Source organism: Vigna umbellata, chromosome 2, assembly GCF_029865625.1.
Source record: "Vigna umbellata cultivar VRB3 chromosome 2, Vumbellata_1.0, whole genome shotgun sequence".
In the NCBI taxonomy this organism is placed as follows: domain Eukaryota; kingdom Viridiplantae; phylum Streptophyta; class Magnoliopsida; order Fabales; family Fabaceae; genus Vigna; species Vigna umbellata.
Window position 1 is genome coordinate 48,457,267 of NC_142166.1, and position 11,604 is coordinate 48,468,870.

The 11,604-nt window shown below is 30.7% G+C and overlaps 1 protein-coding gene across 2 annotated transcripts; it reads right to left on the bottom strand.

The window, feature by feature from the left end:
• Positions 1-3,489, bottom strand: LOC124826074 (Alkaline phytoceramidase (aPHC)). Of its 2 annotated transcripts, none has more exons than XM_088108034.1 (7): positions 3,117-3,489; positions 2,926-3,025; positions 2,733-2,853; positions 2,396-2,517; positions 2,157-2,278; positions 861-1,020; positions 1-766 (listed from the first exon to the last, which is right to left on the bottom strand). In XM_088108034.1, exons 1-7 carry the CDS (start codon positions 3,274-3,276, stop codon positions 763-765), a joined length of 789 nt encoding a protein of 262 aa, XP_087964160.1. In that variant the 5' UTR covers positions 3,277-3,489; the 3' UTR covers positions 1-762. The 2 variants fall into 2 exon arrangements, with proteins under 2 accessions (XP_087964160.1, XP_047154788.1); XM_047298832.2 differs by having other exon boundaries at positions 1-771.
• Positions 3,490-11,604: the final 8,115 nt, after the last annotated feature.

Here is an 11,604-nt window from a genome sequence, read left to right on the forward strand (position 1 = left end):
TCACCGAACGTAATACAATAATAATTATTTGTATATGGTTACAAGGCACATGATTATAAATATGTTAGGAGCCATAAAATAAGCAGACACAAAAGTTATTCAAAATGACAAAGCAACAGCATGTGAAGGAAGCATATATTTGCCAGGTAAGCATCTAAAGCACCAACACGTGCCACAAAATTTGCTAATGCGAATTCCCATCATCTTTTGCCACCTGGATTCATCCATAATAAATCCACAAGGCCAACACAGAAGACCGCAATCTTAAATCCGTCACAAGTTCACAGCAGAATCTATCGTGCTTTCTGCATGTTAGTTTTTCTCACATCACAAAAATTAAACACTACGCAGACTAGTTACAAAATTCTCAATGCCTCACGTTGATGCATCAATAATGCTGTCACAGATTTTAGAAGGGCTAACAACAGAGAAAAACAAATTCAAGTTAGAAACCTCTTGTCCGTCACCTCAGGTCATCTTAAAGGCACAAAGCTTTCATTCACATGACGACCCACCAGGCAAGATCAGATTGATGTCAACACAGATTCCCTTATAAATAAAGATAAAGGAATTTGGCCCCACTGTACAGCTAAACTAGTAACACTTACAAGTTATGGAGGAAAACTTCATCTACTTTGCCGACCATGGTTTATATAATCCTAAGGCATTTTCACTCATTCATTACTAATGCAACGTCTGTCGACCATCCAGGAGCAAATGAACAATCATCAGTTCTGTGTCCCTCATGGTCGATCTTTAACATCAACTATTCTGTCATCAAGCCAATAGATGTATAAGAAAAACAAGACGATTCGATATACCTAGTTCTAAGTATAGCCACAAGACATTTTCATTATTACCTTTGAAACTTAAGTTCCCTGTAGATGAGCATCACGCTGAGTGAAACAGGGATCAGTGCTAAGCACAAGTGTTCCATAGAATGCCCACTGATAATGTAGTTATTTACATAGTACAGTTTCTTGTCAGTAACACCTTCAAATTTTGCAAGCAGATAAATCCCTGTGGCAGGAAAGTTCAGGATTCAGAGCATATGCACAACTTGGATATCCACAAATCATACGTTAGCAGCTGCTTTATTTTCTTTCAAGTTTGCATAATCAGGAACATAGCACATTTTAGGGCAGTGCAAGACCACAAGGACCGGCATGCAAGACGTGAACTACATACATCAAGATGTATTTCTAAAGTATAATGGTGAACTTTGTCAAATATAATAATCAAAACAAGGCATAGCCAATTCGAGATTTAAAGTACAATGGATAGAATGAAGATGGCGGCTTATAAAAACTTAGAAGAGTTATATCCCGTAAACATAAAACAATGGAAGGTGTACTTCATAAATAATCATTATTTCTGAGAAGGTCTACTAATGAAAGCACAATCAAGTCAGAGCAATATTCTGAATCACACAATTCTAAGCCAACTTCTAGACTCCTCACCCATTTCACAACATATATCATCTGTTGGGTACTCCCAGTCACAAAAATAAACTTATGCCTCTTAGTTTTTGATTAAGTTAGATAAGAAAATTTCTTTAAAAGTTAAGAGCTCCAGTTTATATGAGCTTATAGAAAATAGTCAATTCTTTTCACCTTTTTTTTCACCAAGATATACTTATATCCAAATAAGACCTTATTAGTAAAGATGTAAGTTAAAAATTCTATTAGTTATCCACTACTAAACATGAGAGCTATAGTTAATGCAACTATGAAGTGAAATGACAGCATCCTTTCTCATATCAAGCATTCTAAATATAGCATGAGAATCCTCCCAAACTCAGTAAACGACATAAGGTTTAGTTTTTTTATCATAGTCTTCTTTTCCTGTTAGGCTATTGCTAACCTGGTTAGAGAAATGACAGCAGGTTGCAAAAGAGGAAACATTATAAACAGATAAATACTTACTAAAAAAATGCTTTATTTCAAGTTGCTTAGTAAAGAAATGCTCCTATATTAGATTTTACGATATATCCTAGGCACTTTCTCCCTAGATGATACACTAGCTCGATGAAGTCATATTTACTTAACATCTAAAATTTATACATAGAAGTAGTTTTCCACGTCCAAAAGCAGGAACGCAGTCACATAGAAACTTTGCGCAGCAAAAACAAAAGAATTACAAAGTCCACGGCTAACCTGTAGACATAAACCAATATCTTGAGTGAGTATATTTGGAGCGGTACATGAGTGCTATTACTGGAATAGCTAGAGGCAGAGTCAACTGGAATATCACGCAGAACCGAATATCATTATAAATTCTGCAACCAACTAGCAGACAGAATTCAGCATAGAACTTGACTACTTCAGCACCTTCGCTTGGCGTATAAGCTTCCAAGACAAATAGGTAAGAATTAGAAAAGGGGAAGTTTACTAACCGTTCATAAACTACACATAGAAATGCAGCAACAATGAGTGCAAACAGACAACATAGCCCAATCCTCTGGCCAAATCTCTCAACAACCAAGCTGGAGAAAAGTGAGGAGAAAGCCACCATCATCTGCCATCCACAAAACGAGTGAGCTTCGCAATAAAGAAAAAAAAAAAGACAATAAGAAGTGGCCCCACTCGATTACAACTAGCAAGGAAAATATTTTTAGTGTTGAGAGGACTTAATTCAACCAGAAATCTCTCATGGCACTGAATCAATCAACCAGTTTGAAGACAAAAGAGCAAATGGCAAGATCACAGATCGAACACAGAATAATAACTAACCGGTAAAGTGTCCCACAACACACGATGGTCATCGGGTTTCAAATGGTAATAAGCAGAGCCAAAAGCCACCCCAGCTATTCCAGCATAGAACAGAGCCCATGTCCAAACCTCTCCTTGGGAACTGCAACAACACAACGATGTCAATAGATGGTTGAAAAGGAACTAACCAATTTCACTACGCAGGAACCAAAACCTTATGTTGAAGACACCTCCTTCGAGGGCAAGCACAAGGCCCAGAATCCCCACAACTAAGAACGGGAAATTCGTCATCACATTCAACGTGTTGGGTACTCCTGGAGAACCCAAAATCATGAGAACATGAATGAAGCAACCTAAAAAAATTCACCCCAAAATTATGATCTCGTGCACAATGCGGGTGGTTACCGAGAAGATTGCGCATGTCACCGAATTGGTGGTGCTTGGGAGAGCGAGGGATTGTGGGAGTAAAGAGGATAAAGCACATGCAGCACAGAAACGTTGCTCCACATACACGACTTGTCGTCCACCTTCTGCATTGTTGATTCACTATCCAACCTAAACCCATCGTTGTCTTCTTCTTCTTCTCCTCTGTCTCAAATGCTCTTCCTTTCTATTTATTTTGCGTCTTCAAGGTATGAAGAAAGAAAGAAGCTGGGCTGCTTGGGTTTGGAGAAACAGTGTTTCGTCTGTTTGCACACCGAACACAACAACAGTGTCCCCACACTGCCAAGAGAAATATTGTCGTTTGCGTTCAGGGGTTTCACTTCGCCTGTGCTTTTGATTTTGATTTGACTTCCTAGTTTTTGTTCTTCCTTCAAAACCAAATAAATAATATAAAAATGCCGTTTTGATTTGATTTAGGTAGGTCCCACGTCGCCATGAAATCAACGTCTCTATCTTTTTGAGAGTTACTCCCTACACACCATCACACATTGCTTCCTGTACCACCACACTTCTTTTAAATTCCAAAATTATCCTTCGTATTCTAAAATATCCTACACCTCCTCCTTTTCTCTTGAACGGATGTCGACATCCGTTGAAGAAAAAATTCTTCAACGGATGTGCCACATCCGTTACGTTTAGTTTTCTTTTTTAAGTTTTTAGTTTTTTTAAGTTTTTTAATTATTTACTTTTTTTAAAAATTATTACTTAATTATTTATAAATTAATTTTATTTTTTATAATAAAATAATTATTATTAATTTAATTTAGGTATTATTATTTTAAATAATAATTAAAATACTTTTTAAAAATTTATTAAAACGCATTGAAGTTTTTTTCTTTTTAAAGTTTTTAGCTTTTTATTTTATTATATTTTAAATTAATATATAAATATTATTTAATTTTTTTAAAATTATTATTTAATTAATTATAAATTAATTTTATTTTATTTAATAAAATAATTATTATTAATTTAATTTATGTATTATTATTTAAATAATAATCATAGTTTTAAAAGTTTTATTAAAACGGATTAAATAATAATCATAGTTTTAAAAGTTTTATTAAAACGGATGTGGCAATCCGTTAACGGATGTCGCCACATCCGTTGAAGATTTTAAAAATTTATTAAATCGGAAAGTTTTTTCTTTTTAAATTTTCAGATTTTAATTTATTATATTTTAAATTAATATATAAATATTATTTAATTAATTTAAAATTATTAATTAATTATTTATGAATTAATTTTATTTTATTTAATAAAATAATTATTATTAATTTAAGTTATATACTATTATTTAAATAATAATCAAAGTAGTTTTAAAAGTTTTATTAAAACGGATGTGGCAATCCGTTAACGGATCCGTTGAAGATTTTTTTTTTTTTAAATAATAACAATAAATTAAAATATAGGATTTGTGAATGGACGGATGTCAACATCCGTTGAAGGTAAAACGGATGTTGATATCCGTTTTAGAGAAGGGCAAAATTGGTATGGGGTGGTGCAGGAAGCATTCGGTGGTGGTGGAGGGAGCAACTGCCCTACCTTTTCCATTTCTCTTTCTGCTTTCAAACAACAATAACTTTGGGCCAATTGCTTCATGCACCCCATCAATTTCTACATGCACCCCATAATTTTTGGAATTTTACTTTATCCTTGTGGAAGATCTGAGACAGTGATGAACTGGTTTAGAGTGTTTTTCTATGGGGTTTTCTGGAAAGCTTTGTGGGATGAAGGTGGTGGTGAGAAATGCAATTCCAGAAAATGTGATCCGGAATAGGTTTGGGAGGGGAGAAATGATTTTCTGCATTTGTGTTTCTGGTAGAGTAAAAGTATCGTTTGGAAAAAATCATTTTGAGGTGGAACATCCATAACTCTCCCGGAAACTGAATTCAGATATTGTTGAAAATGTGTTTCGGAATAAAGTTTCAGAGTAGATGTGGTATCGATTCCGGAAGGAGAGATCCGGAAGCATAGATATGCTTTCTGAAGAGGCCATTTGCATCTCCAACTCCGATCTCTCTGCATCTGCAACTTCTTTTTGGTATCTCTTACTATTTTCCTTGAATTTGTGTTTGGTTGGGAGAAAATTTCATGGATGTTGATTTGAGGGTGTAGAACAATGTGAAGGTCGGTGAATGGGGAAACTGACGCGCCGCTGCACTGTCCAGTGAAGGAGAAGAAAAGAATAAAACACATTAGGTTTAGATTAAAAAACCCGTAAAGTTAATTTCATAATTTCACATATTTTATGGGGGTGTAGTTGAAATTTGAGGGGTCTAGGAAGTAATTGCATAAGGTCCACTCATTCAAGGCAGTTTTTAAATGGGCTTTCATATATTCATATGAGGTGTTGCTCCCTCTACCACCATCCTATACTTCCTTCACCTTCCCACATTATTTTAAGGTTTAATCTTTTCGAACATCTCTATTTCTGTAGGATCGTCTCAAGTAGGTCCTCGTATTGTAAATGTTCTCGATTAGGTCCCTTATTATGAAAAATTGAATCAATTTAGGCCTTACCGTTAGTTTCATACTAACACCGTTAAAGGGATGACACGTGTCAATTCATGATTTTTTTGAATTTTTTAATTATATTTTTATTATTTTTACTTTTATTTTTTATTTTATTTTTTATTTTATTTTTTATTTTATTTTATATTTTATTTTTTATTTTATTTTTTATTTTATTTTTTATTTTTTTAAAACTAAAATTTAAAAATGCCACGTGTCAAACTGATAGTGTGCCACGTGGCAATGGTATTGTGACATGGCACTGACAGTGCCACATGTCATTGTCAGGCCACGTGTCAATGCATTAGTCTCAATTTGGTCGCTGTATTTTTATTATGTTTTAATTTGATCCCTGTATTTTTATTTTGTCTCAATTTAGTCTTAATTTTAAAAATTAAACAATTTTTCCCTCCTCAAATTCAAACAAAGTTTAAATTGTATATATTTAAATAACATAACATAACACCAGCATGTTATGTCACTCTTTTTTTAAACCCTTATAGATATATTTAAATAACATAATTAACATTTCTATGATTAAGTAAATATAAATATAATTAAACTTAATCTTGTTAAAAATATTTATTAAAAATATTAATTTTAATAAAATATTTGTTAAGATTTATATACAATTTAAATTTTGTTTGAATTTGAGGAGGGAAAAAATTGTTTAATTTTTAAAATTAAGACTAAATTGAGACAAAATAAAAATACAGGGATCAAATTACAACATAATAAAAAATACAGGGACCAAATTGAGACTAATGCAATGACACGTGGCCTGACAATGACATGTGGCACTGTCAGTGCCATGTCACACTGTCATTGCCACGTGGCACACTATCAGTTTGACACGTGGCATTTTTAAATTTTACTTTTAAAACAATAAAAAATAAAATAAAAATAAAAATAAAAATAATAAAAATATAATTAAAAAATCCAAAAAACTACGAATTGACACGTGTCACCCCCTTTAACGGTGTTAGTATGGAACTAACGGTAAGGCCTAAATTGATTCAATTTTTCATAATAAGGGACCTAATAGAGAACATTTACAATACGAGGACCTACTTGAGACGATCCTACAGAAATAGGGATGTTCGAAAGAATTAAACCTTATTTTAAATACAATTATATCGTTAAGTTAAAAAGATTTTTACTTTTACCCTATTTTAAATAATTTGAAACCCTAATTTTACTTTCCCAGCACCCACCCACGGAACTCTCTTCCCCTTTCCCCCTTTTTGTTTCACCTCCCCACCTCCCGCACTTCCATTCCTTTTTTCTTCCCAGTTTTTTTTTGTTTGAAAGCTTCCATTGTCGCCGTGGTGTGAAGGAGCGTCACCGCCGTGGTTGGAGGAACATCGAGGAACGTCCAGAGCATCAACCATTGTGAGGAAGTATACATCAACGGAGGTGACATCCTTCAACGGATATTCCCTAATAAAACAAACTCTAAAATAAAAAACGTAACCTTTAAACCGGGAGGTGACATCTTCAACGAATGTCAACATCCGTTTAAGCTAAAACGGATGTCGACATCCGTTTTTTCTTAAACGGATGTTGACATCCGTTGAAGGATTTTGACATCCGTTGAAGGATTTTGACATCCGTTGAAGGATTTTGACATCCGTTTAAAGGTTGCGTTTTTTATTTTAGGATTTTATTTCATGGTTTATTCGAATACGAGGAAGCACTCCACGCACTGCATCACTCACGCACTGCACCACGAGAGGGAGACTGCTTGATAATTCTTTCCACCACCACCAATCTTTGTAACTTGCACAACGACAAAAGAAAGAAAGGAAGAAATATAATGTTAAAATGAAAGAAAAATATTTTACTCATGTACGGGACTAGAATAGGTTATTAATGAAATAGGTTCTGAATGGATAAAATTAAAAAATAATAATCCTAAAAATAAAATTTTACTGAGGGACAAAATAATAAATGGGAGGTGGAGGGAGCACCACCCATTCATCTGGAGTGTTTCTCCTCACATTTTCACATATTTTTATCTGTAACTTTATATTCTAAAAATAATCTTTTTCATGAAAATTATTGAAGTGTTTGAAAATTTCTTTAAAAAATTTTGAAATAAAAAAAAACATTTTAATAAATTTCAAAATCTGTTAAAATTTTGAAAAATCTTTTAACAAATCTTAAAATTTGTTGAAGAATTTTTTTTAACAAATTTTAAAATTTATTGGGAAAAAAAAGTAGAATATAAAGTTTTTTGAAATGCAAAGTTTTAAGATTTTAAGAAAATATGGAGTATATGAAAGATGCAGAGAGAAAAACTCATTCAACTTACTTCCACCAGCGGGCATTCTCTTTCCTTCTTTTTTTTTTTACCACACATACTTACTTCTCTTACCTTTTTCTTCCTCCATAGACCTCTCTCTTTCTCTTCACTCTCACTTATTTCTTCCTTTATAGGTATTCTTCTCCTCAATTCTTTTCTTTTTTTTCTATTAAAAAATATTACATAATATTTCTTCTACATCAAACTTACCTTTTCTAAATAAAATATCATTTCTTTAATTTCTTATGCACCATATAATTGCTATGAACATCCCGTAAATAATGTTTTCTCTCCTGAAGCTATATAAACCATTATGTCACTTTTCCACATAACGTAACACATTCAAATTCTTATATTTTAGGGTGAAATAATATCTTAGATATGCATTATTGTGTCATAATTATCACTCTGTTAACTTCACGACAACACAACAAATTAATAAAATTTATCCATAATATATAAAACATATTTCTATTAATAAAACTAATACTTTCTTACATACTTTGAGTTTACCTTTATATACTCATTTAGATCTAAATATACTCGTATTTTTCTTCATATTGATTACTTTAATGTGATTTTACACTCCATCAAACTCTACCAATCATCTAAACCATAGATAAACGTTCCTGAGAAAACTGCATATTAACAAATTTTAAAACATCGAGACTTGCAACTTTATTTTTTTACTTTTCTTTTATTCATATATTTTCCTTTTTAAAAATATTTTAATTAAACACTTTTTCGTTTATTTGCACCTATTTGCATTTACCTCTCGTTCATTTTCTTTCTCTATTAAATGTATTGTAAGTGGGGTGAACAACAATACTGCATAATAAAACATTAAAATTAATTTACATTAGTGCAACACAGTCATTTGACATTTGTGTTTTTTTTCCTTTAAGGTATATCAAACATTAATTATCGTTAATTAACGCTCTGATACAAAACAATTTGAGTAGATTGACATTGGATATTTGTTTATATTTGACATTAATTAATATCGAATTTTGTCATTGTGTGATGTTAATTATTATTTTTTTTATTTAATTAATTGTGATTCATTTTTATAACTATGAGACTTGAAAAACAGAAAAATAATAAATATAATTTATTTTTTGTATTTTATATAGCATGAACTATGAACGATAAACAAAAATACAAAAGTTATGACAATAGTAATATTAACTTGTAATATTAACTTCTAATTTTTGATTTTGATAGCTATGATTTTGGTTTTGGTTGTATTTTTTTTACCACTCCTTTAAAACCCCTAGTTCAGAAAAAAAAAAAACACTTGCTTTAAGTCTATTATTTGGAAAGTGAACAACTATAAATTTTTAAACGACCATAACATTTGCTTCGGTTGTCCGATTTACTATTATTAAACATGGATTTTGGGTAGAAAAAAAAATTGATACCGTGGAAGCTCGAGTGGCTAGCTAATCCTTCTAGATTCTCTAGAAAACATTGTTTTCTATTTTTCAAAAAATTATTTTTGTTTTTTTTCAAACTTTGCAAAAATATTTAAAATAGTTACATTTTGAATTTTGATTATAAATTTTGTGGGGGCTTCTGGTGATATTTTGGTGCTTTGAACAAATTTTCAGGTCATTTGGAGTTGTTTTCAATATACTTTTAGTTTTACACTAAAGCTTAGATATATAACGTGTAGTGTACTATGAACAACAAACAACAACAAAGTTCAACAAACAAGTTCTTGAAAAAGGAAACGAAAATGAAAACTAACCTTAAAAAATATAGGTTCGTAGGAATAAAGTGTTGTCAATGGGAGAGAAAAGCCTATGAAGAAGAAGAACACAAAAATAATTTGTCAAAACAAAAAATCATAGCTAAAAGTAGTTAATCAATATGCATTTGTATCAAATGAAAGAAAAATTACATGTGTTGGTAGTCAAACTTCGTTCAAGAAAAATTTGAGCAAAGAAGGGGTCATGTGCTAAAACTTTTATTGAATTCACTAAGATATAAAGTCTTATTCTAGTACATTCGACATCTTATAACCTTTTAACGTCTAATTCTTGAACATTCGACGTCATACGTAAATACATTTTCAGATTTGTGTCAAACATCCTTCTCAATATCTGATGTTTTATAACCAATTGACGTCAAACAAATATAATTCTGAAAATTTTTATTTACAAAAATATCAGATGTTTTTTAACATTCTCTATTTTGTAGTTAAATTTGTTTGTTGATATTACGTAAATACTTTATTTATTCAAGACATGGATATAAAAGTATTTCTTTTTTCATTTTATTTGTACTTTTTCTTCGTTAATTAGTGCAGCAGTTTCTATTGCATTCAGGAGGAGTAACAAAACAATGGGAAAACAGTGGTAAACTTGTCATATTCATAGTTATGTCATTGGTTTCTTTGAAAAGTTATACAATGCGGAATGCAGCTTGTTGTCTTTACCAACCAAACACCATAGATCTGTAGAAAAAATGTCGTACTTTAAAAAATAATTAACTATGTGAGGATGTCGTAGAGCAACAACTGGACAGTAAATTTTATTTTATTTTATTAAATCATTGTTATTAAACTAAGTTTTAGTTCTATGAATTTATAACTCCGCCTTCCTTTCGTTTTAAGATGTTCTTAGGGTAAAAAACGAGGAAATTAGGTTGAGTAAAGATGTTTTGTAATCCATATTTTTTTTTTATAAAATTAATAGATAATTTTTTATAATACTATAATATTAAAATTATTTTATTAATTCAAAATTTATACTATTATAATTAATTTTGTATAAAGAATAAAAGTTGTGCAAATACCTTTATTCAATTATATTTGCTTGAGTTGAATAGCAGGGGTATGTGAAAAGATGTGAAGGTAATTTCCAGGCTCCTGTGCTGCTACAATGGGTAATTTTAAGTGTTTTTCAATACATAATTTATTCAAAAATCTTTTCTGACAACTTCTTTAAAATATATCGAGAAATAAAATAGTAATACAAGATTTATTATCAAAAAATTATTAAAAATGCTGTTAAGATATCATAATCTTAATTTATTAAAAAATATCTTTAATAAATTATGATGATATATTTTTGTATTATATTTTACTTCTTTATTATAATAATAATTGATAAATGAATAATTAAAATTAAAATTAAAAAATAATAGTAAGCATTAGTATAAAAATAAAATGATCTAACATTCAATTTTTTAAAATTTAATACTTTCTTTTTCTACTTTTTATCTCTTCAATAAACGGAAGAGAAACGGTCAAAGGTGGGAATGTCGTAATGAGATAACGTAGACTACAAGATTTTTATCATTCTGGTTCTATCTTTCAATTGATAAAATTGAGGTTTCGGGGTGCATAATTAAACATAGCCTAATAAAGAAAATGTCGTTTCTTTTACAGAAGAAAATGTCATAGTTAAAGTAATAGATTATATAGATTTTAAATTTAAATAATTATAGTTGTTATAAGCGTAAATATATTATAAGGAGAGATGTGTGGGGAGATGGTGGATTTAAGAGAATCTGGTAATATTTTAATAGGAAGGATTTAAAATAAAATAAAAAAAGAAAAAAAGGTGAGTAGCATATATTATAGGTGATGCAAGAATGTCGACACTCTCGCGCTCATTTGATTGCAAA